This window comes from Zosterops lateralis (assembly GCF_965231275.1).
Source record: "Zosterops lateralis genome assembly, chromosome: 13".
In the NCBI taxonomy this organism is placed as follows: Eukaryota; Metazoa; Chordata; class Aves; order Passeriformes; family Zosteropidae; genus Zosterops; species Zosterops lateralis.
Window position 1 is genome coordinate 10553151 of NC_139773.1, and position 27243 is coordinate 10580393.

Below are 27243 nucleotides of genomic sequence, written 5' to 3' on the forward strand. Positions count from 1 at the left end.
CTGCAGAACCTGGAGAACACGTGCTACATGAACGCGGTGCTGCAGTGCCTCTGCAGCCTGACCCCCCTGGTGCAGTATTTCCTCTCGGGAAGGTGGAACACAGCCCTGCACGAGTGAGTTGGTTTGTTCACAGTTCTGAGAGCTTTCTGCTTGGCACTGTTTTCCTTACAAAAGGATATGTGTTGCCATGAGAATGTGCAAGGCCCCTGCCAGCTCCCCCCAGGCAGTTCCAGTCAGATTGGCCACCAGCTGGTCTCCTTCTCCTTTGAGAGCCCAGCTTCTTTCCTTGCTGGGCCCTTCAGTGTGATACTTTTCTTCCCATATTGATGGTAATACTCGTTACTGCTGTCAGATGTCACTTTCCCACTTTCTGGGATCTGCAGAGTCCCTCAAGCCAAGTGACAGCTGCCAGAGCTGAACTGTACCTGCATCTGTTTTCTGGGTTTCTGTATTGTGCTCCCATTTGAAGGCAAGCACTATTTTTTCATACATCACCTGAAACTCTCCCCTTTTTTCCAAGGGAGATTGGCGAATCTGCGACTGCCTTTGGCTGTTTGGTGTCTGACATGTGGCTTGGAGAGTTTGACTATGTTTCTCCTGAGGCTTTTCATTCCATCTTTGAGAAGCGGTACCCAGCTTTTACCAGGACAACTCAACATGATGCACAGGAGTTCCTAATTTGTGTGCTGGATGACCTCCATGAGGCTTTCAAGGAGGTAAGAGCCCAGCTGTGGTGTTTTGGGAGCTACAGCTGTTTCCTCTGCATTTTATGACAGCATTCCATGTAATAATTGCCTATTGTCCTCTTCTGAACTCCATGATGGGGCCACTAGTAAATAACTTTCCTTTTCTACATTTATTTCATACCTATGTACACACAATTTTTAATTTGCTTCTTGTCTAATGCTCCATCAAATTGCAGCCCCAATCTAAATGACAATGCTGGTGTAGCTTTACTGTCCTTAACCTCTCCTTGCTCCTTACACACATAATATTCTTTCACTTTCTCATCTGAAAACTTCACGTTTGCCATGCCCCTGTTTTTCTCCCCTCCAGAGCCACTGATAAAGAGCTTTTCAAGCAATTAATGCTATCAAATGTCTGAATTGTTGTATTTTTGTTACTTTTCTCTCAGAAAAGGAATCAATCTTACTCTGCCTGTATGAACCATCAAGTAAAGTAACAGCATTTTAAAGCTAAGTTCTGTGGCAAGACTAACAAATGATCAACCCAGGCAGTGGATAGCACCTATTAAAACCCAGTGGTGGCACTTCTCAAACAACTGCTTATCTACATTTTGTTATTTTTTTTCCTTCTGTGTAGCCAAGCCAAGAAATAGTGAGCCCTGCTGCAGGAGCAAGCACAAGGAGTTTGAGAGGCACATCCATTATAACACAGCTGTTTGAGGGACAGCTCAGTTACGCCATCAGGTGTCTGACATGCAGAGCCCTCAGTGACAAACCTGAGAGCTTCACCATCCTCTCCCTGCCCATCCCTTCCACCAGAGTGTGCTCTCTGCAGGTACAACACCAACACATTCCTGCTGGTTTCTGCTTCATGTGGGCGTAGAGGCTTAGACTAATAGGTGTTATTGGAAAGATGCTGGGGTTTAGTTACTTTGATCTCCTGGGAACTAATGGATAGTCTTGGATCTGGTCCATAGAGAAGTGGGGTCTCTTTACTGGTCTCAGAACCACGGAGGCTGGTAAGGTTACAGGAGCAATGCTCACGAGTTGCCAGGGGATGAGGGATATTAAGATCATTCAATAGCAGCCATGAAGGTTTCTTCAGTCTTCCAAGTATTTCCTGCTGTGGTGGGGAGAATGGAAGCCAATGTTGGCTGCTTTGTCTTGCAAATCGGTAATACCAGCCTTGCTGCATCACACTTCATTCAGTAAGGAGAAGCAAATTCATCTCTTATGTTGTTTAGCACCTTCAGGGGTGGAGGGAGATCTGTTCCATCAAGTGATGTTTGGTTATTTTTCCTTGGACAGGACTGCCTGGAATGCTTTTTTCAGCCAGATGTGCTGACTCGGAACAACCAAATCCACTGCTACTGGTGTGGAGGCAACCAAGATGCAACAGTAACGGCCTCCATAACCAAGGCACCACAGATCATTATTTTTCATCTAAAGAGGTACAGTCTAAGTGGGGTAGGACATAGCCAGTTACTAGGTAATGTGACACATGAAGGAAAGTCACTTGTGTTTGCCTGAAAGGAAACAAATCACTGCAAGTAAGTGGGCTTAATACTTTTGATACCTGAAAGCTAAAAGGACACTTACAGAAATACAGCTGTCAAACATGCAAGTTGCATTCCTGAATTCTTATGCATGGTGTTCTGCCTGTGTACTGCAGCCCACCAAATTGCTCCCTATACTTGGGATCTGCTCTCCAGAGGGAAGAAAAACTCCACCAAGCAGTGACTGACTACAGCCCAGTGCAGTGGCTCATTCAGTCCCTGTATGATCCCTGTGAATCAGTTCCTGTGGTGACTGACAGAGCTTGTGGCTTGGGTTCCAGGAGCAGGAACTGACACAGTGTTTTGCTTGCTGCTACGGCAGTTGAGACACTCTGGTTTTGTTTATTCCTTTACTAAATCAGGCCTAAACAGTGCATCAGCAAAGGAGCACCTGGGTTAGCAGACTTCACTAGACACCCATAGCCAGATGCTGAATTTATTCTAAAGAATTTTTTCCTTAGCACCTTTCCACCTATAAAGAAACTACTCTGAGATAACTTGGCTTCCCAGAACTGTTATCTGAAGTTCTTATTTAGTTTTCCATTCAGCACCCACTTTTCTCAACATTCTCAAAGGACATGTGGTCCCAGCTGCAGCTCTTGGCCACACTGTAAATGTTAAAAAGTGCAGTGATGTACTCAGAGTTACAGAGGGACAAGGGATGGGGTGTGGCATGAGAGAAGAGCTGACATTGGCACTGCAGTCCAGTCCAAAATGTTTAGGATGCAGAGACAGTGATGCAAAGATATGACTTCAGGCTTTGATTGAAGGATCAGAGCTTTTGCTTTTCTTGCTGAACATCTCATGTCTTTTCTGTCTTTTACTGCAATAAAAGTTTTCTTTTAAAAAAAACAACTCTTCAGTTTACTGCAAATACACAACATTAATAGACATCTTTCTTCCAAATGCTGGGTAGTCAGTTGTTAGTTCTCTTCCTCCTAGGAAAGTCATTTTAGCAATGAAGTTGAGAGTCATTTAAAGTAATTCAAAATTTCACTTCAGGTTTGCGTGGCAGGACAAGAACAGAAGGAAACTCTCAACCACTGTCTGCTACCCATTCAGTGATCTGGATCTCTCTCCCTACATCTCCCCAGCATGTTGCAACAATACAGAATATAGCTTGTGTGCTGTAGTGGTAAGCTTTGCCCTTCCTGCTTTTATTGGAAGTGCCCTGCCTCATGGAGCAGATGAAGCTGGTGTTGGTTTGGACTTTATGTACAATGATTTGTAATTTAATGTGTGTTTTATTGTACTTTTTTTTTACTTGCCATGGACATTATCCAGTAACAGTAACTAAAGGACAGAGACATAATTTCTCCTTCTTCCCCAACATCCTGAATTTAAAAGAATGTGCTCCTGGCATGTAATTCCTCCTCAGAATAAACTCACAGGCTGATCCTGCAGGAATCCTGTTTTTAAATAAGGACATGGCTCACAACCAGTGTGGTCCTCTTATAGTGACCTGTATCAGGGCTAATAGTTGGGTTGCAAATGTAATTGCAAAATAAATAAGCATGATCATCATCCATTTACTCTGTTTGAAAGGATTTATTTGAATCAACATTCCCTGCCCTAGGCCAAAAGGGGCTAGAACCCTCTTTTTTCCAAGTGCATATGCAGAACAATTGCCAGTTCCTAGCTTTGCTGATAGGCAGACAGAACAGGACTCTGGTTTCACCAGACTGTGTTGTTTGTTACAGAATCATGCTGGAGATCTGGATTATGGCCACTACACGGCCTTCTGCAAGCACTCAGTCACCAAAAACTGGTACAGCTTTGATGATGCCCAGGTCACCAAGATCCCAGATTCTGCAGTACAGGCTGACACAGCTTACCTCCTTTTCTACATCTCCCAAGGCTACTGAGACCATGTTAATCCTTGAAAGTCAACACTGAGTAGGGCAGCACCTAGAATTCACCAGCAGCATTAGCCAACTCCTGTTTCATCAATAAACTAGAGCATGTGCACTACTGATCAGCTGCTGTGGTCTTTCAGGGAGTGATTCCTAGAAAGGAGAGTTACAGCCTCTAAGCCATGAAGGAATGTGCATCTGCTCCACGTGCACAAGGGCCGAGGGTTGTTTTCCATGACAACCTCCTTGCACCCCTCAAAAGAACATGGATGTTGAGCACACAGATGCACTTGCCTGGAAATTCTTGGTTTTCTGCTGGTACAGGTAGGTTGTTCTAAGCTGCCTTTCAGGAACTAACAGAAGGATACCAAAGCAAAAGCACACAACCAGACCAGACTGTGTGCTACAGAAGAGAGGATGGAGTGACCATTAATATATAAGAAAGAAAAAGGCATTGTTCTACTGATGCTAGTTTTGTTCCTTCAGCACTTCAAACTTGTTTGGAGCTTGTAAGCTTCTGGAAAACAATCAATATTGGTCTTAATTCCATCAGCAAGACAGACACAGACAAGTAAAAGCTCAGAATGTAAGACTTGTGAATGCCAGCCTAATCAGAAATGGAAAACTGACTCCAATCCAGAGCAGGGAAGTACATAAGATGCAACTAAAAGAAGTTCTTAAACTAATCAACTCTATGCAAAACAATATTTTTTTTAATCTGGAAAACCTTTAAACTGTGTGAATATGATTCAGACTGTTATTATGTACAATCTTGATCATTACATAACAAGCTGAGAATGAAAAACCAAACCCAAACATACATTTAACAGGATATATTTTTAAATAATTTCTTCATTAAGGTTTTTAATGCATGTGTACATGAAAATTTATATTAAAAAATTAAAAAGGAAACTCTTGTTTGTTTAGAATAACTCTGAAGTGCACAAATATTGACAAAAGCTAACAGAAAAAATAATACAGCTCTGCTTTTTTATTAAGTAGTGTTGCAATTACTTAGAGCTGGCAAATAAATGCAATCCTCTGAGTTTTAGAGATTCTCACAAAAAGGACAACATTTTATTATATACATAGTTCTGATGTGCAAGTATGCAATCAATATGTACACTTACATTCCTAACTGTTTACATCGTTCTAGAGTATTCACAGTAGAATCAAGCTTAAGGTTAGAAATGTGAAAAGGCCATTAACAGTGAAAGAAAAAAAAAATAAACCAAGATATGCCTTGGGATTTTAAGACATTTTAAACTACTTGTTAATAGATTTCAGATGACTAAGCTAGAATTTAATTTTGGAGCAGACTAAAAATATAGTTCTTTTTTAAATAAACAGTAATGCAAGTATGCTTGTAAATGGTTCCACAGATGGCAGTATGACCACAAGCGTTACCCATCAGTCTCTGATTGTTAAGCACTCCTCTGGGCCTGAGCGAGCCCTGCTGGCAGACACCCTGCTGCAGCCCTCCCTCTCCTCCAGTGACTACGTCTGCTTAGTTTTGCATATTTATATGCATTCCCAGGCCTGCTTTGCTCTTGAAGAAAGAAAACCAGTTTCCTTAACCCACATTCCTTTACGTGGCCATATCTACTGCTCGCTGTTCATAGGAAGTATAAAAGAGAATGTAAGCAGCTGAGGACTTCACCGAGGACGCTGAGATCTCAGACACTTCATGGTCATCAAATTTAAACCAGCGCTGCTTTGAAGCATTTTTGCAGTAGGCTGTGTAGTGCCCCCCGTCCAGCCCACCGTAATGATTCTGTGAACGTAAGGCAAGGATTAGTGATTGCTTCCCTGCTTAGGGAAATAATCTACAACACGACATTTTTACTAAATCCCAGTCGTTCTTTTTAGAAGGTAACAGTCTGCAGCCTGGGAAACCTGGCTCAATCCACACAGGCTACTCTGAGTCCTGGCATAAAGTGCAGCTGGATTTTGAAATGTGACATGGTTACTCACCGATACTGAGAACAGATTGTATCTCTTCAAGGAAGTCTTTGGACCAATAACATACTGTGAGAGGTCAAGAGTTTCCAGTGGAAAATCTACTGAAGTTTGAAGCTTTTGTTTCCATCTTCCATCATAGGAAAATCTAGAGAATTAAAAAACATCATGAAAAGTCATAGGTTGTTCACAAGCTATTTAAGTGTATTAAGCATGTTTGTTTTCCCTGTTTTTAACCAGGATGTCATCTCAGCTGAAGCCCCCAGTTCTGTTAATGCTTGCCCATCTATTTCTTAGCACAAGTAACAAGAGGTCACTTGTAAAAGTGCCTTGGGAATTACAGCCTTATAAAAGAAGCATGAGATGAAAATAAAATTCTTGCAACATTACAACTGGTAATATAGCTGTGACCTTGTCTAAGTAAAAATGCTCAGCTACTGCCCTTGGAACAATCCAGTTCCATCGAAGCCTGGTCCTTTCATCCTAATTAATATTCACTAATCACCATTTCCTTACCTTTTCAAATGCACAAGAAGAACAGGTGGTAATTTCCAAATTTCTATTTTTTTTGAAGAATCCCTTCGAGTTTTGCAATGGCTACAATAAAATCTATTGTTATCAGTGAGCTTTTCTTCTTTGGAGAACAATCTAAGGCATTCCTAAAACAAAATATAAACAAAGATTGTGAATGGCAGGCATTTATGGAAGTGTAACAGAAATGCTTGTTTCCCATTTGGTTGTTAATCTGCACCAGTTATCTGCATCCTACATTTCACTGAGGAATAGTGACTTAAGTCTATATGTGGAAGCAAATTTTACTGCAGATATTAATTAGCATCCTTCAAAATGTACAGACAGTATTTAAAACAGAATACTTCTATTGTGACCTACCAAAGCAAGTAATATACATGCTGCTATTGCAGCTTCAGTACTTCCATCCTGCTTCTAATTTAAAACTTTTAAGGGATGACCTATTTCTTTAAATTTTAGAAGAATTAAAAAATAATGCAGATTCAGATCTGTTAATGTTTCAGATCAGTGCAGATGAAGCAGAACACAGACCAACCCCTCCAAGCAGAGGTGAGCAGAAGCAGCACCATAGTGAAGTGCCAGAGGAATGTCTGTCTCCAGTTCCCCATACCTGCAGAGTGCATTTGCTGGAGGATGCGAGTGGCAATGACAGATACATGAAAGCCTCGAAGGTTCTGGACCTCTTGTGACACGTCAGACACTGCACAGTGGATTTGAACTGTCCTTGGAAGAGTGCCACAATAATGGACTCATTGAGCTGCTTGTGTTTGTGCCAGGCTATTTCTGCTGCACTTGAGTCATCAAGGTGATCGTTGTTTTCTTCTTTGTATCTTTTCCTGTTGTCAGCCTGGATAGCAGAAGTTTAAATACCACAGCAATATGTTAACATATATATAAGTAAGAAGGCTCATCTATAGGCAAGCATATGATTGAATATTCACAAGAATGTTTAAACATGTCAGTGTAGCCATCCAGTTCTTGTCTAGTGAGGCTTCTTCTCCACTTCATACTGTTTCATACTGAACTCCTACTTTAATTCTGAATAATCATATTTCTTTCTATACAAGGTTGCAGTAACATAATCTGCTTATGGAATAAGAAGGTGTGTTAAAAATTTATTTCTCTTAATCATCTGACAGATACACAATTTAAGTGTGCATTGCTTACTTTATTTAGGTCTTCATGCAAACCATCCATTAGAAACAGAAGCAATTCTTGGGAGTCCTGTTGGCTATATCCTGCAAATTGGTCATTAATCTTCCCAATTGTAATTTTGAAGTCTTTCGGACTGATATATTTATACTGTCCTGCCCATAATGCTTTCATTATTACACCAAACTCTTCAGCCACTTCACCTTTATGCCCCAGGAAATTTGACCTATAAAATAAGAGACCAAAATAAAAAATCTGAGCCATTCAAATAACTGGGTTTTAGTATCAATATTATTTAATTCAAGACATGATCCCAATTTTAAAATAACTTATTTAGACCAAGGAAAACTGGCTGTTAGACTGAGTTAAATTTTGATCTATGTCAGCACTGCAATTTGGTTCCATATTCCAGATGGAAGGTACAGCTGTTTACATCATGTTTTGTAAATTATTTAAATATTCAGCTTTAGGAAACTCTAGAACACATGTATTTTATGAACATGGTGACCATAATTTAATTATCACTGTCCAGTAAAACCTATTTTGTGACATGAATTTTGAAAATGTCAAGGTGCCTAAAAGTTACCATTTGTCTACTACTTAGAAAAACAAAGAGCCCCACCAAGTGATCATCTTGAATTGGCAAGTATAAAGGCAGATGAGAGATTGTTACCTGTTAATATCAGCTTGATACAAGTTTCTGTTGAAATACTCAGCCAGGTGAGGTGCATTGCACAGACACTGTAATATGGAATTCATGTAGCAAGTGTTCCCAAGGTTACGAAGTCCTGTCAGAGCTGGTCCCGAGCCCCCAAACACAGGGTTAAGATTCCGAATCTGCGATGCAGAGAGCCTGGAGATTTCTGCCTTCGTGTAACAGGCAGGTCTATAAGCAAGAAATTAGTTTTTCGAGTTTCAGACTTGACAAAGTTGTGCACATAAACCAACAGACACCACAACTCCCCTCACCACCCATAGGGACTGGACGATACTGGCACCAAATACCAACATTTAGGGTATTCAAAACCAGCCAATGCAACAGTGAGAAATCTGTATATACTGGACTATAATGAGGCTGAGTTTTAGGCACCATCAGTTGTGAGATTTATGGGTTTTTAAAATTTATTTCTTTAATTCACAGATTAAGAAGTAGCTGTTTAAAACAGTTTAAAATCTGAAAACTTGCATTTCATAAACTGTCAGAAGATAGTCTTTTAGTATGTTAATACAAATAACAGAACTTAAAAAGTTACTGTCATTCAATTAATAGACTGTGACCTCTGAAATTCCTGCTAATACATAACTACTATATTGATTTCTCAAAGGTAACTGCTCTATAAATTGAACTTTTAGCAATGAAATTTCAGCCTATTGCTCTTGATTCCTTTCAAACCCACTTAGAAAATTGTAATGAATTTCAGCTGGCTAAACACAAAGAAAGTCCTTTGTGCTGTCATACTGCCCGAGTTGTGATCTAACTTATCAAACAAACATACTTATTGTCACGATTGACTGCAGGAGTTACAGGAATTCTTTTCTTGTCTTCCTCCTGAATGGCTTGGGTTATATCTGGGGACGAGTAGGAGCGTTTCAGCTTGGAGTGTTCCCTCTCCCGCTCCACAGTCACCTTTGGCTTGGCTTTCCGAGTTGGAGGGGTTGATGGAGGAGTGGCTGGAGGAGCCATTTCTGGTGGGTACATCTGGACAGTGTTTGTTGGTGAGTGATAGTAACGGTAGGTTCCAGTGATGTCATCTAGGAACTTGGGGAAAAAAACCCAAATAATTTCAAACCCAAGTGAAAATCCATCATTAACTTACCTATTAATAAATTATTATAAGAGCAGCACAAGTTTTTCAGACATTGGGATAGTAGGTCGTGACTGGCCTCAACATTCAACAGATTAAATTTAATAGGAGGGAGCACTTTCACCGAAATGCCTATTAAACAGCAAATACCAGGAACAGCAGATGAACTGTCCTAGTTTCATTACAAATAATATTAAAATTCAGAAAGTAACTGTGTGGAAGTTAAAGGGGAGTAAAAAATAATGAAACAAGATCTAACTTAGAAACAAGACACAACTGAAATACAGGACAAAACGACACAAGACAGTTAGATTTTAATATCAGAAGAGGAGTTACCTTTACCCAACCTGCAGGCAGCCCTGGGACTATCCTTCCCATTTCCTCACTTCGTGCTCTCATTAATGGCTCCCGCTGGGACTAATAAAGAGAAAAGTATGTACAGTTACCTATGCAGAGCAACAAGCTACCTCTGACTCCTCTATGCAGTTACATGATCCAGTGCAAACAAATCCTTAATTATAGATAGAAATACAATGTATTGTAATGGTAATTTAGTATTTTCTATTGCTCAATCTAAACAAAACCCATTTGTTGACACATTCCAAAAAACAAAAAAATAAACCAACCATTCAATCTCATGAAAGTCGCAAAACTCAATTTTTTCCCTGAAGAATCAGGAAATAGTAGGAGTAAGTGCTTCTGTTAAACACATAAGGCTGAGCTTTTTTCCCTCTTAAAGCAGCACTCAAAGGTGTATGCATGAGATGATGAATGTGTGGAGAATGCTTGTTAATGCTACCAGAAATACCAGAAATAAAATCGTCTTCTAAAGAAAGTTTCAGGTGTTTTATCATATGAATACGACAAATGAAAAAAAGCAACCACGCACTGTGAACATGGCCTAGTATTTTCTTAAGATGATGATGACTTTAAAAACTGAAATGAGGTGAAAGTTAACATAATAATCATAAAGCATCTGTGCTTGATTATTTTCGTTACATACAATACATTTGTATTTACTTTAAGTTTTTCAGTATCTTGTTCAGAATCCTCTCTAAGGGGTCCTGGCTTTTGAGCTCCACTGTCTGGTTGTCCTTTAACCCCCGTTTGCTGCAAAAGATTTTGAGAGAAGGCTTCAATTTTCATCCGGCATGTCAGTAAAGAATGCTGATAAAGCAGAGTTATACTTTCTTTTTACTTTGTTAAATCATGTACCACAACAGAGTAGTTTAAGCAGGTAACTTGGATTCTTTCTATATGCTATAGGAATTCACTGGAGTAGTTTTTGGAACTGAATGTTGTATTACAGTTTGTTCTGTAGTTTTAACAGCTCAGAAATGAAGTGCAGAAGTTCCACCTACGCTACTTTCCACCCTAAAAGTTGTAGGCTTTACAATTTATTGTTAAATGTCAGGCTTTTTTCCCTTTCACTCCTCACTAGTCAAACCTCTCCATGGAAAAGGCAAACTGTGAAGCCAACATGAATTTGGTTGATCATAGGCCATCATTTTGGGATTATGTGTAGTGGCTCTATCAGTCAACAGCTCATGAATGACTGTACTGAATTTGCACAGGAAGATTTTTTTTTTTTGCTTTCTTGTGCATTTGGATTAAACAGAATCAATATTTGATCAAAAAACAACTGCAATTACAAAAGCAAACAAAAATATCCTAATGCATGTTCTTGAGAAGTGGTTTTAAAGACATCTGTTCCATTGTTAGCTTCCCAAGTGGCTGTTTTATGATCAGATGATTTGTTCATTGAGAAATTTCGCAATTTTTTTCAAGACTGAGGAAAGAAGGAACTGTTACACTCCTCCCTTCCCCCCAAGATTTGGAACTGGACCATTTTCAGCAAAAATCCTACAAAAGGGTGCTGATTTGCTTCCTGTGCCAGGCAACAAAATCCCGTTCTGTCAGTGTTTCTACAGCTGGGGGCACGAAAGGGTTCCTTATGACACCATTGTGTCCTTAACATCACATAACAGTACCAAGCTGGTGTAAGAGAGAAAATACCACCAAGCTTCTATTTTTGAAACAGAGGGTTGCAGTCTATGAACCATTATCCCTTCTAGCTCCATGTGAGAGGAAAGATTTGTTATCCTGTAGGGATTTCATGCTGCCCACCTACAAGAAAGAAACAAGCTTGTCTTGAAAAAAAAAAATCTATTTGTATCTTGGTTTTAACTCTCTCCTCTACTTTTATGTAAAATGTGTCTAAACAAACATCCAATTATGTATTTCAAATTTCTAGATTAAAACTAGACTATTCAGAATGATCAGTGATCAGGTGATGATGATTTTCTTTTTCACTAACCTTGCTTGGAGATGCATCACCCAGTGCCCGTTTCTGTGTTTCTGGTGTTCGAGTTCCCTTTTCTCTTTCTTCCATGGATATTTTATCACTCTCAATCCTTTTTGCACCCATGTTTTCTGGTTCATTTTTATTTTGCTTTTTTGCTTCTATTGCTTCTCTGTGTGCTCTTTCTTGTTCCTTTCCCTCCTGCTCTCTTTTCATTTGTTCATCCCTCTCCTTCTGCTCCCTGTCCTCTTTTGATTGCTGTAGCTTTTCTTTGTGTTCCTTTTCCTTCTGTTCTTCTTTTGCTTTTTGTTCTTGTTCTTTTTCTTTCCGTTCTTGTTCCTCTTCCTCTCTTTTGAGCCTCTCTTTCTGTTCCTGTTGCTGCCTCTCCCGTAGTTCCTTTTCCCGCCTGTTTTTCTCTAACAGAGCAGCGGTTTCCGCATGGACCCGACTTTTTTCCTCTTCTGTCAGAGTGCCCCTCACATCCCGCATGGGCTTCGTGGAGCGGTCTGGAATTATTCTTCCACTCTCACCAGACTGGCTGTCACTGACTGCACTTGGAGGTTTTGCTCTGTTATCATCAAACATTTTTAGTGAAGGCTTTTTAGAACGATCCACCTGTAACACAGGTGCAGAACACAGAGTGTAGAATAATTCACTATTACTACTCTCTTAGCTAAGCTCTTCCTAAGTGAGATTTGTAAGAGAATAAAGATGATAAAAAGTTGACTTCCACCAGAGAGAGTGATCTTTCAATTTCATTAAATCTGCTCATTTGAATTGCTTGTTAATAAAATTAGGTATTCATTCCAGGTGTGAACTAATAAACAAGCCCTAAAGAACCACAAGGACAGCATTATGCACTGATTACCACAACCCTCTATTTCTCAGCTTTCCAAGGTGAACATTATAGGGTAATGAGGCAGCCTAACGTGGGCTGGGCTCTCTCAATCATGTAACAAACCACATGCTTAAGGCAGATCTGCTTGGTGGGAAGGGGTATTTAAGAATGGCTTATGCTCAGGTCTAGGCTAGTAAGTTGTTTTTGACATTGGAGTGAATGTTCTGAAGAAATAAAAGCCCATCTGGTTCAGAGACAAACAGAAATAAGGTCTTTAAATTTTACAGCTTAGGGTCTCTTGAATGAAATCTATATTAAAGACTGTGTCTAGAAGGCTGAAAGTGAAGAGCTTTTAGCTTTGTCTCCTAAGGAAAGTATTATTTTAGTGTAAGAACTCTACAAAGGTGTTTTTACAAAGTTTTATTCACATGAAAGGAACAAACAAATTCCTGTACTTTCACTACTGGGCTAAGAGTGACAAAACACCTATATGTTCACTTATTTGAAGAAAGATACAGTGGCTGGAAATCAGACCTGTGGAATAGCCAATGTAAGCCATGCCTTAACTGTCCTCTCTGTATTTCATCCTAGGTGCTTTAAGTAGAAAGGTTACTTATAAACTTTCTGAATGACTGATCAATTGCTGACCTTGAATTTCTTATATGCTCTTGTAAAAATATTTATGAAAATTTCTGCTATTCTGTTAAGTGTATTTAGTTTCACAGAATTCTGTAGATCAGTTACCACAGCTTCACAGACCACCAAGAGTGTGTACAAGGCTTAAACAAATGTATTGAGTATGTTTGCTTGTGGATTTAGAGTTCTGGGTGTGGTGGGTCTCTAACAGATTAACCATCTACTAACTGAAAAAAAGGAACAGGTCCAAAAGCTTACCTCAGGGATACTTCTTGTAACTGACACTGGATTAACTACAAAGGAACTGTCAGATTTTGCAACAGCAGCATCGTGTATGTTTGGTCTGTTAAGTGATTTTAGTCTCTCTTCCAAATTATCTCCAACTTCTTCATTTTCAGCAACAACAGGGGGCATAGGAGCTGCCTCTTCCAGAGATGGATATGTAAAATCCACTGCAGGAGGGGAGACAGGAGGGAACCATAAGAGACGTCCCAAAACAAAACCACAAAAGCAGAATAAACCCCCCCCTTGCAACTCAAAATTTAGGTTTTAGCCAGAATAAGACTTTCCTAAAAACACCTGCATGAATGAAAGACTCCTCCAGTAACTACAAGTGTTTGCTAGGTTGTCATCCTTTATACTTACAAGAAACAGTCACTGCTTCAGTCCTGCCATGCTGGGGTGGAGTTACTTTAGCATTTGTTGTATACTGGGGAAAACAAAGGAGCCAGTTTTCATAACCTCCCTCTAAAATTAGAGGTTCATTCTGCAGGATGGTTTTGCTTTCCCACTGTATGGAAAAAGAGTTTAAAGTTAATTGATTTAAAAATAGAAAGGAAACTTTTACAGCTTAATAGTGTTGTTGAAATTTCTGTGCTTAGTTATTAAATTGGAGATTGTTTTCGAGATTTTTAAACAAAAATTAAAGAGGTTGCAAAAATAGGGATCCTCTCTGTGTTTGGAAAATGCCCAGCACAGTTGCGTTCCTGGCTCTGCCTACAACAGGGTGTGAATGTTTCCAGTACAAAAGAACCACTTACTGCTACTTCACATAACAATCCTCCGTGCAGAAAAGTATTTTTATTAGAATATTTGCTTCAGTTTCTTTTCTGGTATGTTTACTGAGGCATTTGTGATTTAGAAAGCGTAACAATAACTTTCAGAAACCCCTTAAGAGTTCAGGCTTCAGCCTGCCCTTCTCCTGATGGCCACAGTATTAGTACATGAACAAGACACAGAGGGTTTAGGGGATATTCTGTAAAGCAATAAAGAGAACTGCTTGAACTATCTCTGAACCACAGTTCTGAATGTCAAGGGTGACTGTTCCTGAGCAACAGGACTAAAAGTACTCTCCCAATTAACTTGGTTAGCAAAAAACTCTAAGTTGATGAGCTGCTTGTTGAGGAGATGAGTTGAATCATTGTGCTGTTTACCTGTTTAGTAAGTGATACTGTTCTCTACTACAGTACAGCCTGGAACTTCAAACTACATTTCTGCTATCAAAACAAGCAGGCTTTGAAAACTCAACCAACTGAAGTGTCATTAAGGCCTCCATATACCTTGTAAATACAAGTACTTCAAGACCTTATTTACAAAGAGGAATTAATGAATTAAAATATAGAATTTGCCAACCTTAAAAAGTGCATCTTTCAGGCTCTGAAGAGTTGTTCCCAGCTTTAAGTCTTCAGCAGAACTAAACCAGTCTAGCAGTACAACATAATGGAACTGCCCTCTCCTCTTCCATGAATCTCTAGAATCCTCTGGGAGTCTAGTTTCAATCAGATAAGCAGTATCTCTGAAATGTATTAACATGCATTTAAAGATTCATGTACAAATAACATTTTGTCCAACAATATATAATCCATAGATGTTAATGTGCTTGGAGAAAATAAATATGTGTTGTCTTGAAGCCAGTACATGCAAGAACAGAGTTGTGCAGATATATCTCACCCACTGGTACACAGCAGGGATTCTGACACTAGGTGTACAAGCTTTAAAAGCATGTAATTTTTTAGAAAATTAAATATTTCATTCTCATTTAATATCATGTCTTACCCAGGACGGATAGCTTCTTCTGGGACGCTGATTGACTTTGGAATACAGGATTCCTGATAATCCTTCAGTTTCCGAGCATCCATTATAAGCAATTCAATATTTTTGTCTGACATCATTGCAAACAGTTTCTCAGGTGTGACTGCTCCTTGAAAGAGAGAAGCAATTACATGTAAGAAGCTACACTATAAATGAAGATAGCTATGAATGGCTATGGTATCTGACTGCTGCAATCAAGACTGCAAACAGATGAAACAGTCCCACAAAGTCATGGAGGTGAGACATTACAGTGTGGACCTTTTGCTCCCACTGCTGTAGTGATCAGCACCTTATCTATTAGATTAGACAATACTGAATATTTCAGTGATAAACAAGTTTAACTTATCGTGGTCTCATTTAAATCAAGCTATATAGGTAAGCATTTGTGAACTACATGCTGCAGATGTTCCTCTTAAGAACTTTAGAGAACATTTTCGCATACTCATTACGAGAACAAAAAGCAGAAGGTTATGAGGGGAAAGGAAAAAATTTTGTATTTAACTGAGTAAGCTGTCATATTTCAGCCCTGCTCATCAGCTGTAGAGCTGTTTTTCTTTCTAACCTGACCACTTCAGGACTAGTTCAACTTTAATTACTGAACAGTTGAAAAACTAACCACAGCTTTCTAAATTTATGGGAAGTAATGAAGGCTTTGTACAGAGCTTAATTAATTATTAATTTGTTATAACTGAAATGCAGGATACTAGAATTTCATCAAAATATTTTAACTGTGAAATAACTCCTGAGAAGAACTGCAGCTGTGAGGTGATTAGTGCACAGTCATACAGAAACTTTTTTCCCATTTGTGTAAGTGTTGCATATCTTACCACTCAGGCTATCAGGCTGATCCTTTTTTTCCAGTGAATGCTTTGTCTCACCATTAATCTGTATTGTAAGGGAAAAAAAAAACCATTTAGTGTGTAATACTCAGAACTAATGTGGCCAACAGGCAATTACTCTCACAGAGCCTGAAGGAAACTGGTCAGACAGTTAAGCCACAGGAAGAAACACAGCACAAGGGAGCTGCTTCTGAAGATATGTTGACTAATGTACTCAAAAGATACTAAGGTTGCTGTCCTGCCTAGACAGAAAACAGTTAAAAAGGTAATACAACCTAGGACATCATCATCTACCAGAAGAAATTCTTCAAGTATTTGTTGATAAATGTTTCCACATTACTGCTAAAAAGTCAACCTTCTCCTAAAATGGAGACATGTTATCCTGAACATCAGTTTGTCACCATTATCTTGGGTTTTTTGCCTGTGATTCTTGCACTAATTCTAGCATAAAATTTGATTTTACCATAAAGTTCAGTCTATCTTATGCAAGACTTGAAGGCTGCTAGGATTTCACGTATTCCAAAGAAATGTCAAAGAAAGGCTACAGAGAGTGTAAGTTAATTCAAAACCCCCCACCTTGATTCTGAACTGGAAATAGTCACAAGTAGAGAACAAATTCTAGATTGAAACTATACAGACTGAATTAAGAGTTTGTAGACATCTTCACTTACCCTTTGGCTTTTTCCTTTGGAATCCACAGCACTTTCTGAGGAGTTTTTGGCTGAGCTCTTTCCATCATCTTTTGGTTCTTGTTTTTTCTGCAGCTCTTGTCTGTCCCTCTCTTCAAGTTTTTTCCGAACTTCAGCTTCCTCGTACCTATTGGGGGAAAAAGTGCCTTTTTTCAATATTGTGATTTTGGCTAATCTTGGATTATTAATATCAAAATCACTAAGTCTTCAAGCAAATATTTTAAAAGAAGAATTTAGAGTTTTAAAAAGTTAAAGTATTGTCAGTTATTGTATTCCAACAAGCTCCATTTTGCTTCCTAACTACGTGGTCTTATTTCTTCCACTTTTGGGTTGTTTTTCTTATTGTTAAATCTTGGTTTGAGTCCTATTACACAGCCACTGATTGTAAAGCTGTTTTTTTTCTTTAAACTGGGGTCACTTAGCTATGGCACCTTTGAATGTTTTTCACTTTCCACAGAAAAGGGTAGGTACTAGTGACTTACAAGTAAACTCCAATATATTACAACAGTCATCCCAGGTATTTTATTTTGTTTTGCAATGGAGCCAGTGAGGAGTAAGTTAAGCTCAGTTATCTAAATTTGCTTTTTCTGAGAAATTGGATCAGAACTACTCATGCAGTAATCACCTTCAGAATGTAAACTGACTCCATGATGTGCTCACCTGTGCCCTGGTGTTGTTTCCAACACTGGGAGTACAGGGAAGCCAGTGCAAGAACAGTGTTCACTGAGGAGTTTTGGGGGATGAGGTCTTGCATACAACTGTTTTTCTTCATAAAGCCTCAGAATTGAAAATTACCCTCCCAGCCTTTCACCACTGGAAGGACAATCATGGTATTGTAAGCCAGTGACCTCCAAACTATAGTTTTTAGATCACTGACTGGAGGTTTGTACAGTCATGTCACTGTTCAACAGTATTCACTTACATTTAATACAGCTGAGAAGTTTAAGGGTTACTAGAACCATAAAACAAAAAAAGAATGTTTGACCTAACAATTTGGATGACTAAACCAAGAAGTAAACCATGGACACAGAACTGTGTTAGTAAGTGCTCATTTTAACCAGATGTTGCGTAATGAGGGTTAAAATAATGATGTCAGTACAGCTGTTTTTCAGTTCAAAAGTACTGTGTTAATTACACAGATCATTCAATCAAATTCCACCTCCAAGTCTACTGCACTAATTGCCCACTAAGAGGAAGGAGGCAGCAAGTCTGTAATTTTATTTTTTTAAACAGGCTTCTTGATTTGGCACAGGCATTGTAAGTTAGAACTGAGCATTTTGTTCCCACTTCGAGTTAATGACAATAAAGCATATTTCAGATTTTAGTTTAATTTGGTCAGTGTGAAATATTTACCCATCAATTTCCCATTTATACTTCTGAAGCACATAGCAGGTCATTCATGTAAGCATTCCTGCCCCTATACAAGTTTCAGCAGCTCCACTTTTAGTTAACAATTAACATTCAAACTATTTGCTGGCCTACTGCCTGGGGAAGAAATTATACAAATAATTTCTTTGAAACTACTTCTGTAGTTACACAGGAGTCATGTTTCATTTCTGTTACCTTTAAATATTTACACGTTTTGCCAGAGTAGTTAAAAATTCCTGCATCAACTTCAAACCTCTGTTCCTTTCATAAAAAGATTTAAGTTATTTAAACAACAAGTCTCTACCATTTGCGTCTCTCTGATTATATCAATGTTTACTCTTAGAGTGAATTTGTAGCTCTGTTGAATTGTAAGACTCACCTAAACAAAGAAAATAAAGACTGTTTCATACACAGTGTCATGAGACATCTTTGTGAAGTTCCTCTTCACACACGTGTAACTACACGCACAGTTCACCTGAACTACCTTTATAGATTTAGCACTTTGGAGGGCATTAAAAAAAAAAAAAACTTTCACAAGAATACTTGGGAGGAGGGGAGTGGGACATAACACTTGAGAAGGGAAATGTGCCCAGTTGCAAAGAGAGAGAGTTAAAGGAGTGAGAAAGAGTTGCTAACGATGCAAGGGAAGGCTGGAAGTAAGAACTACTGTGCTAATATCACCTAAAGATAGACCCTACCTTACAACTTCTTACTAAAGCAATTTTGTGGCTTATGGCACAAACATGTAACTTGGCAGCTGTCAATCACGTAACCAAAAGCCCATTAGCATCTGCTCATTTACATACTGGTAGAGCTGTGCATTCCATATACATGTCTGTAAGTGGCAGAGGAAAGGTGTGGCTAAAGAATCAAAACCTGGCACTTCTTAGTATATACTACACCCGGACTAGGGGGACTTTTTAACATATCTCATTATTAGGAACATTCATTAATATGTTTGGTTCAGATGACCTTATGATTGAAAGGTTGAGGAGGAAATTGCTCTTGATCATCTCTACTGTATATGTACTTCAGACCTTGTGGTTTCTTTTTATTAGTCAACAAATAAAACTAGGAGACACTGTCAACAAACCAAAGTTACCAGGAATCAGCAGACAGTGTATAAAATGACAAGTTATTGGAGTGTGTGGCAGTGAAAATTCTCTCTAGTAAAAGACTTCTGGGAATAAATTTGAGCTCTCAAGACTTTCAAGTACCTATGGTTTACTCAAGTGCAATTGCTTACTACTAAATAGCATGAAAGCCTGCACTTGGCATATATAAGGAACAATATTTTAGCCATTAACTCTATTACATACCTGAGTTTAAGGCTGTCTGACAATATTTCAGCTTCATCGAGAGCTTTTTTTAAATTTGTAGGTCCCAGAATTGAATGAAAATAATCCTAAAATGACAAGCATCACATAACATAAACATACAGTTTAACAATGCCTATTTCTATGCATGTCAAGTCTCAATAATGTATGGAGAATTTATATTATCATGATATTAATGCAAACAAAAGGAACTTGTTTGAATTAAAATATTTTCCATTCAAATATGAGTTTGTAAGTAAAATTGTTTTATAGCACTTATTAAATAAAGGCTAGATAAGGCAACTTCACCAAAAAATCTTGACTGGTAAAAATTACAGGAATGCCTTCCCATGAAAAACGATTCACAGATCTGACAATTTATATAGTTCATACATTAAAAGAAAACTAAAAATAAATAACACCAAACTTGTCAAAAAACAGGAAAGAAAAAATAGCACCATAAGTGAGACAGTTTACTTAATATCAGTGTGATCCTTTGAATGTCATTAGTGTAATTCTCTGTACTTTTCATACTTTGACCAATGCAGAAGAGATCAGTCAGAAAGCTTTTATACCTGTTGCTGCTTAAAATCAGGTCTCTTTCTAACCAGGTTATAAACAGCCACATATTTCATATATAGGATATAAGCTTTTTCTTCATCTCCATCCAGTCTGCTTTCCTCTGCTGCCTTGAAAATCTTAAGGGCACTCTGCACATAACTGAAACCAAAGAAGAGGAGTAAAGCACATCATTGTTGACTTGTCCCCAAACACCTTTTCATTACAAGATGCCATCTTAAGTGTTCACAGACTTTACCCATATATTAAGCATTTGATTTTACCACCTTGATATGAAGCTTTCATTAAATATGAATTGCAATCATGTTCCTACAAATAATGTTTATCTTTGCTCATTTGTTTACCAGCCTTATTTAAAGTGTTCCATAATTAAATACCATAGTAAGATATGGAAAAAGGTACTCTTCCCTTCTAAGAAAAACTTAAGTCACAGTAAGACACAATTAAATCACTGATTGTCTAAAAGTCCTAGAGGCAAAGCATTCAGACACTTGCTAAAGATTTTATAAATTTTACAGATTTACATTTATGTAGCCTTTCCTCTAAGAATGCAGATTTTCATGGGCATTGTGCTCTGTCCAAGCCATGTTCTGGCAGTAAGCCAAGTGACCTTCTGAAGGCAGTCAGCACATCCAATGTGACAGCTGAGAGCCATACACAGGACTATTCAAGATTTTATATCTAGCAGAAATAATGAAGGTAATTTAGATTCTTAACAAATTTGCTCTGGAACCACTAATATTTTAAGTATTAATTCTAAATCAATTATAACATATATACCTTTTTGTACTGGTCTTCTCAGGTTTTACTTCTGTCTTTTTGTTGAGATCTTTCAATGATGTAGAGAGGTATAGCTCCTTAGGTACAGATGCTACAGCAGGCATGTTAATATTGTTACTTCTGTCCCTTCTAGGATGTTACAGCTTCTTAGAAGTCTCTATCAGTATTTTTCTGGAGGAAGAAAAAAGGGAACAGCCAAATTATATTCCAATTACTTTTAGTAAAGTAGTTATAGTTACCTGTGTAGGTTTATTACCCAATTTATTTCACCTAATGTGAGCTAGCAAACAGAGTGTATAAACAATTAACAATATAAATTAATCCTCCCAAAGTGACAGAATTATTTGAAATCACTTCAGGTAATTGATCAAGAACATCCAGCAATATGGTGCTAACAGAAAAATAAAAAAATAATAAAAAATGCTGAGTCATGAATGTTCAAAATCATCATATCCAGCAAATTTATTCTACTGAAATGCCAGCAAATATACTATCAAAAATTAGCTGACTCCTCTGTATTCTGCAAATACACACTGACCCCTTTGAAAAATGACTTCCAATGTCTTGCTAAGAGAAAAGCTGAGAACAGGAAGGCTGGTACCATTAAGTCAACTGAAATGTCTTGGACATTCTATAGGTCTTCAACTCCTTGGTGCCATTGACTTTGTGCTTCCATTTGAAACTGCTCCAGGTAGCCACGAAATAGTTAAGCAGAGTTTGGTCACAAGGGCCTGTTACATCATGTTATCTTGAGACAGGGGAAGTCCATGAAGTCTCTTGCAGACAGTCTAACTAAAACTCTCTGCAGCCAGTACACTGTGAGCTATTTTAGCCTTGGGGGTGGCAGGGGAGGAACTGAGCTCCCTCACAAGCAAGTGGAGAAACATTAAGATGCGAGTGATACTGAAGGAATTAAGGGGGACTCATTAAAAGAAAGACACTCCAATGCTATCAGCAAATAAATTATTTCCTAGTAGAGAAAAGCCACATGGCTTTTGACAAGATGAAGGCAGAGCATTTCCCTTTCACTCTCAATGTGATGATCAGCATCACAAGTGTGACCAAAAGAACCAGCCAGTGACCTCAGAGGGAAGTTTCACCTGACCAGACTGATCAGTAGCTGACTGCCACTGAATGAGGTAGTCCCAGTTTCCCTCCCTCTTTCTCATGCTGGTCTGGTACTTCTCCAGCCTTACTGAGCCAATTCAGCCTGCTGAAGAAGCAAAAGGCTGCACAGCTTGTGCAAGGGCAGAAGTTGGCACGTGCAGTCAAGAATGAGAAGCTAAGGTGGGAATGGGATCCCTTCCCAAGGCTCAGAGCTGTTGTACTCCTTGAAGTATCACTGCACAGAGTATTGCTATGTTAACTGTTATTGGCCTAGGAACTGGTTATCAAACAAAGACACTAAGTTAACACAAACCTTTGGCTTAAGGTCTGGTATGCCAAGGTCAGACTAAACAATATCTAGCAAAATAAGTTACTGCTTGAACACGGATGCTTTACTTGCTGATTTCCAACTACATAACAGCTTTTTAAAACTGAAAAATTTGTTAGAAATTCCCTCTCAGGAGACTAAATCCCAAATAATTCTAAAAATTAAGTAATAAAGTCCTCAAGTAGTACCTTTAATACATAAGATTAAAAATATACCCTATACCTCACTCATCTTAAAACATTGTCTTTTCTAAATGATGTGTCATACATTCAATTGTAACTTTTAGGGAGAGAATTCATTAGAACCCCATGCAGTAGAAACAAAACACAGACACCCCCTGCCCAAAGAAGACCATTCCAGTATAAAAACCTTTTAGCCTAAAACAAATACATACTTTCTGCAACCTCATAAAGAGAGGCTTCACTCTTATTAAGATTTTAGTATCGCTCCTCTCATTCTACCTTCAGAGCATGTCTTTACCTGGCTTTTTTCTTCTCCATGGAACTGCAAATAGACTTTTCCTTTGAAGCTTTAAGTCCTTTCCAAATATATCTTCAATGTTTGCTCTGTTATGTAACCAGTATTTTCTTAATCTTAAGTGGCAGCATTTGGTTGTGTTCTGACAGAATATTGTAACTAAATACGCAGTCTGAATAAGATATGCACATAGCATTAGAGTTGCTGTGTGCATATGAGCAAAAAAAGCTCAAGATTATGTGGAAGATGAACCATTTAATGATGTCAGTGAATTCTCAAGTGTTGCTGACACACCTTGAAAAGGGCAGATCTTCTGGAACATCATCTATACAAATGCAGAACTAGTAAATAAAAACCAGCTCTGAGCTTTGCCCTGAATTTCTGAAACAGAAATTGTCCTTCCACATTTCTCTATGGCCACTAAGTTATAATTGCAGGTCTTTAAAGTGCCTTGCAAGTTCACTGCTGAACTTTTATTTTCTGATTAAAATAAATTTCTATACCTTTTTTTAAAACATTAGCTTCTAACCACAGTATCTGATGAATTAGGTATTACTCTTTGACCCCCCCCCCCCCACAGCACCACAATTCATACAATATGCTGCAGTGAAATAAGTAAGAATGGATAAGGAGTAACATTCTCTAAACTTTAAAAAAAAGTCAAATACTCAAGCACACACTTAATGGAAACGCAGCATTTGATATGACATTTCAGCTGCAGTTTTTAAGTCATTCTTCTACGCAGAATATTAACTTTGGATCTGCAACTAACACTTCCAGGTTTATGCATCACAAATCCCCTGAGTTTTAGTTACTACAGACTGACCATTGTTGACTGCCAGTTGACTGCTCAGTCTTAGCTCATAAGGACCCTTAAAATTTCTTAAGCTTCCACTAAATTTTGAGATGTGCTTTACCTTAATTTTTCCTCATACTGAAAAGAACATGGGGTTTATTTCCTTTACTTTTGAGCAAGCTTTGGGAAGACTATGATTTCAGAATCCAAAGCAGTTCCTTAATTCAGAATCCAAAGCAGCTCCTTCATGGATAAATATTGCCATCAGATTTTGAACACAATTTTTTGCAGACTCCTAACTGGCCCAGTCTCAGTGGAGGAATCCAGCAAAACCCAGTTGCACAAATACATTTTGGAACTTGTCAACATAAAAGAAAACTGGATCATAAAACCATCAATACAAGGGACTGAAGAAGTTGTAATAGCTAAACCTCCTATTAGTCAACTCTGTGAGGAAGAAGAAACATCCTATTTCATGTTTGTCAACTTTTTTCTTAAAAATTAAGATCAAACTCAAAACCTGGGACCTTTTCTACCCCCAGCTGAAGTATTTTCTCTGGCTCCTTCACACCTATGAGTGCTGAAAACCAGGCCAATATCCCAAAAATATAAGTGAAGTCATGCTTGTGTGTTTACAGGCATTTGACACACTTAGAATGGATAGTTTTACCCTGACAGGGAAACATACCTGTTGGTAACAGGTTTTTCAACACCTAATTACCATGCCAGTTTTACTAAGGACATGAGTAAGCTTTAAGTGGAATGACTACAGAAAGAACAACGCACAGAAGCAGTTATACTGCAAGCAGTGCACACATTGTGAAATACTGACACAAATACTGTGCATCACCAGTTCGGGTATATAATAAAGTATTATTCACTTACTTATTTTTGTCTCTAACACTTGAAAAAATGAGAAATAGATTTCTCATGAGGATTATTCAGTTTTCTCAGAATTAAGTTTTACTGTCTGCACTTAATACACAAGTGCTGGTTTTGTTAAGATTATCAGTGTGAGCCTAAGACTGAGAATTTTACAATGACTGAACCACACAATCAATCAGCATATTTAATTCCGTGAGTCCTCCAGCTCTCTTCCAGGCTCTGGTATTGTTAATGCTACAGACCTTGGTTCTGTAACCTCATGTGCATAGGACGATCACAACCACTGGGGCCTCTCATGGCAAGCTCATTATGCTCACAGAGACACCCAAACTCTCACCATCCCTCTGGCTGCCAGCAGCCACCAGGGCAGTAACACATCCCAGGTCTCTCTCCACCTACGTTCCCTGCTGAAACCTGCACAACCTCACTGCCGAGCCTCGCAAGGACTCTTTCCACACAGTGAGAAAACCCTCTGACAGCCAACCACCCAACAGTTCCACTGATACCCAGGGGAAAGAAAGACACTATAAAGTTTCTTAAAAAGAAATACACTGGGTTTTCTTCAAGGAGTTTGAAAGTTGATCTATCTAAGTAAAGCCACAAATAGCTCCACTTCTTATTGAGATAATGAACATTCAAGGCGTAGGCGAAGAGCAGGGGTGATAAGAAGCCGGGGAGGTGACAGGGCAGAGAACTCCTCCAAGTCCCGAGCGGGCGGTCAGTGTCGCAGCGGGCCCGGCCGGGCCGTGCCGGCTCCATGACACCGCAGCCCGCGGCCGCGGAGTGCGGCACTCTGGGAGGCGCCGCTGGCCTGCCATCTTCCCCCGGCCGCTCTGGGGCTGGAAGGCGGCTCCCCCGGCCCCCTCGCTCCCCACCACGGCCGGGCTGAGGCTGGGCTACTGCGGGCTGCCCAAGGTCACACCGCCGGCTCCGCGCCGGGCCGGGCCCGGTTCTCCCCGCGGGGCCCGGACCGGCTCCCCCGCCCTCCGCAGCCCCCCGAGGGCCGCTCCCCGCGCGCAGCGGGGCTGGGCCCGGGATCCGTCCAAGGGCGCCTGCCCCTCCCGTCACCGCCGGGGTCCCCCTGCCCCGCAGGCCCCGCTCCCGCCGGCCCGGAGCCGCCCGGCCGCACACTCACCGCCGCGGGGACTCGCTGCCTCCGCCCGCCGGCCCGGGGCAGGCCCATGTCCGAGCGCGGCTGCCGAGGAGACGCTACGCGGCCATGGCTGCTGGGGCGGAACTCGGCAGCGTCCCTCCTTCTCCGCTTTCCTCCCTCCTCCTCCCGGGCCTCCGCTCCCCGCGGGGCGGGGACTGTCACGGCCCTATCGGTGCGGCGGGGCCGGCTCGGGCCGCGGGGAGGGCCCGGCCCTGCGGGGCGCGGCCGCGCTCGGGAGGGTGGTGCGGACCCACACGGGCCGAGGAGGTGTGTTGGAGCTATGTCGGAGCTGGGGCAGCTCTGGGGCAGCTCTGGGGCGGTGTGAGGGGAGAGGGCCGCGGGTGACCTCGGCCCAGCACCCCCCGCCGGCCCCGGAGAGCGCTCCGAGGGAGAGCGGCGTTACCTGCCGGGCCCTGCCGGCCTCCTCGGGCTGCTCCCCGCCGGGCCTGGCGCCTCTTCTCCGGACCGGGAGATTTGTTACCGTGGCCAGGCCACTAAGAGCGGGCTCTGGGGTCTGTCACGTTCTGTAGGGCAGCCCAGCGTTTGTATGGGCTGTTAAACTGGCTCGCTGCACTGTGCAATCTGGTGTGGGGAGGCCTGACATCTCTCTTTATAAAAATATCCTATTTTTAGTCTAGAGAAAACTGGATTGATAGGGAGCACTCCAAGTTTTGTGTTGATGACAGTGTTTTCTGTGCACCTTGTGTTCCTACAAGCACCTCAGGGATGGCAGGTGTGTGTGGACATGCTGAAGAAGGGAAAAGGCCGGTTGTGCCATGGAGATCTGACACAAATGGAGGATTTGCTCTGTGCTGCCACAGTCCTGGCCTGTCCCCAAACTGTGTTGGAGGGTGAGGGGATTCAACAACTACATTTCAACCTGGTGCTCAGTTTTGCCAGTGGAAATGTCTTCTGAGCTTTTTCTGTCAGTGACTTTAGAAAACAGGGAGGTTTCAGAGCCTGAACAGGGAAGCTTAGAAAACATGGAAATGCTTGTCTCCATGTAGCCTTCCAAAATAGTTCTGATTCCTTGCCCAGGAAGCTGAAGTGTATCACAGCACCCTGTAGTACAGTAACATTGGTTGGTACTGGGCACATGAAAGGCTCAGACAACTTCTCCATCTGTAGTTTGTAGTGTGAGTGATCAGGCATGTGAAAGGTTCTGGGAGAAATGAGAACTGTTTTCTATATTGTGCAGACAGTAAGTCCACAGATTCCAACAACTCTAAGCTGAACTGAATATTAACAACACTATGCTCTTTTAAGTGCTTTTTTCAGACCTGCTCTATGTGTTTTAGCCAGGGTAGGTGATGCCAGAAAGTTATGACAAGATGGAAGGGGTAAGTCCACTGATGTCAGAGCTTGGAATGTGTACAAAGTAATGTTGACTCTCATACTCACTGCTGTCCAAACTGGACTCAAAGACTCCCTCTTATTGCTTCTCTTATATGAAAAACTTGTGTGATACAATCTTTGGTCTTACTTGTATGGGCAAACCCCAGCCACATATAGAAAAG

General features: G+C 40.2%; 2 protein-coding genes across 3 annotated transcripts; one reads left to right on the forward strand and one right to left on the reverse strand.

Moving 5' to 3' along the window:
* On the forward strand, positions 1–5326 carry USP50 (ubiquitin specific peptidase 50). Its single transcript, XM_083870655.1, has 6 exons — positions 1–113; positions 521–762; positions 1340–1521; positions 1995–2137; positions 3245–3377; positions 3943–5326. Exons 1-6 carry the CDS (start codon positions 28–30, stop codon positions 4105–4107), a joined length of 951 nt encoding a protein of 316 aa, XP_083726781.1. The 5' UTR covers positions 1–27; the 3' UTR covers positions 4108–5326.
* On the reverse strand, positions 5072–25856 carry USP8 (ubiquitin specific peptidase 8). Of its 2 annotated transcripts, XM_083871251.1 has the most exons (20): positions 25709–25856; positions 20981–21151; positions 20197–20341; positions 19625–19710; positions 16920–17064; positions 16237–16294; positions 15374–15518; positions 14951–15113; positions 13964–14108; positions 13577–13770; positions 11860–12459; positions 10563–10652; positions 9879–9959; positions 9234–9496; positions 8411–8623; positions 7753–7963; positions 7196–7432; positions 6571–6713; positions 6070–6202; positions 5072–5869 (listed from the first exon to the last, which is right to left on the reverse strand). In XM_083871251.1, the coding sequence occupies exons 2-20, from the start codon at positions 21082–21084 to the stop codon at positions 5684–5686; spliced, it is 3342 nt and encodes a 1113-aa protein (XP_083727377.1). In that variant the 5' UTR covers positions 21085–21151; positions 25709–25856; the 3' UTR covers positions 5072–5683. The 2 variants fall into 2 exon arrangements, with proteins under 2 accessions (XP_083727377.1, XP_083727378.1); XM_083871252.1 differs by lacking the exon at positions 10563–10652.
* Between the last annotated feature and the right edge of the window lie 1387 nt (positions 25857–27243).

What these genes read in the sequence shown, in the direction of transcription:
- USP50 (XM_083870655.1), top strand. Translation starts at nt 28, where the DNA reads ATGAACGCGGTGCTGCAGTGCCTCTGCAGCCTGACCCCCCTGGTGCAG. An exon ending in ATTATTTTTCATCTAAAGAG is followed by an intron (nt 2,138 to 3,244) that starts GTACAGTCTAAG and finishes ATTTCACTTCAG; the next exon opens with GTTTGCGTGGCAGGACAAGA. An exon ending in ATAGCTTGTGTGCTGTAGTG is followed by an intron (nt 3,378 to 3,942) that starts GTAAGCTTTGCC and finishes TGTTTGTTACAG; the next exon opens with AATCATGCTGGAGATCTGGA.
- USP8 (XM_083871251.1), bottom strand. Translation starts at nt 21,084, where the DNA reads ATGCCTGCTGTAGCATCTGTACCTAAGGAGCTATACCTCTCTACATCA. An exon ending in CCAAAGGAAAAAGCCAAAGG is followed by an intron (nt 16,295 to 16,919) that starts GTAAGTGAAGAT and finishes CTTACAATACAG; the next exon opens with ATTAATGGTGAGACAAAGCA. An exon ending in AAGATACTGAAAAACTTAAA is followed by an intron (nt 9,960 to 10,562) that starts GTAAATACAAAT and finishes TCTCTTTATTAG; the next exon opens with TCCCAGCGGGAGCCATTAAT.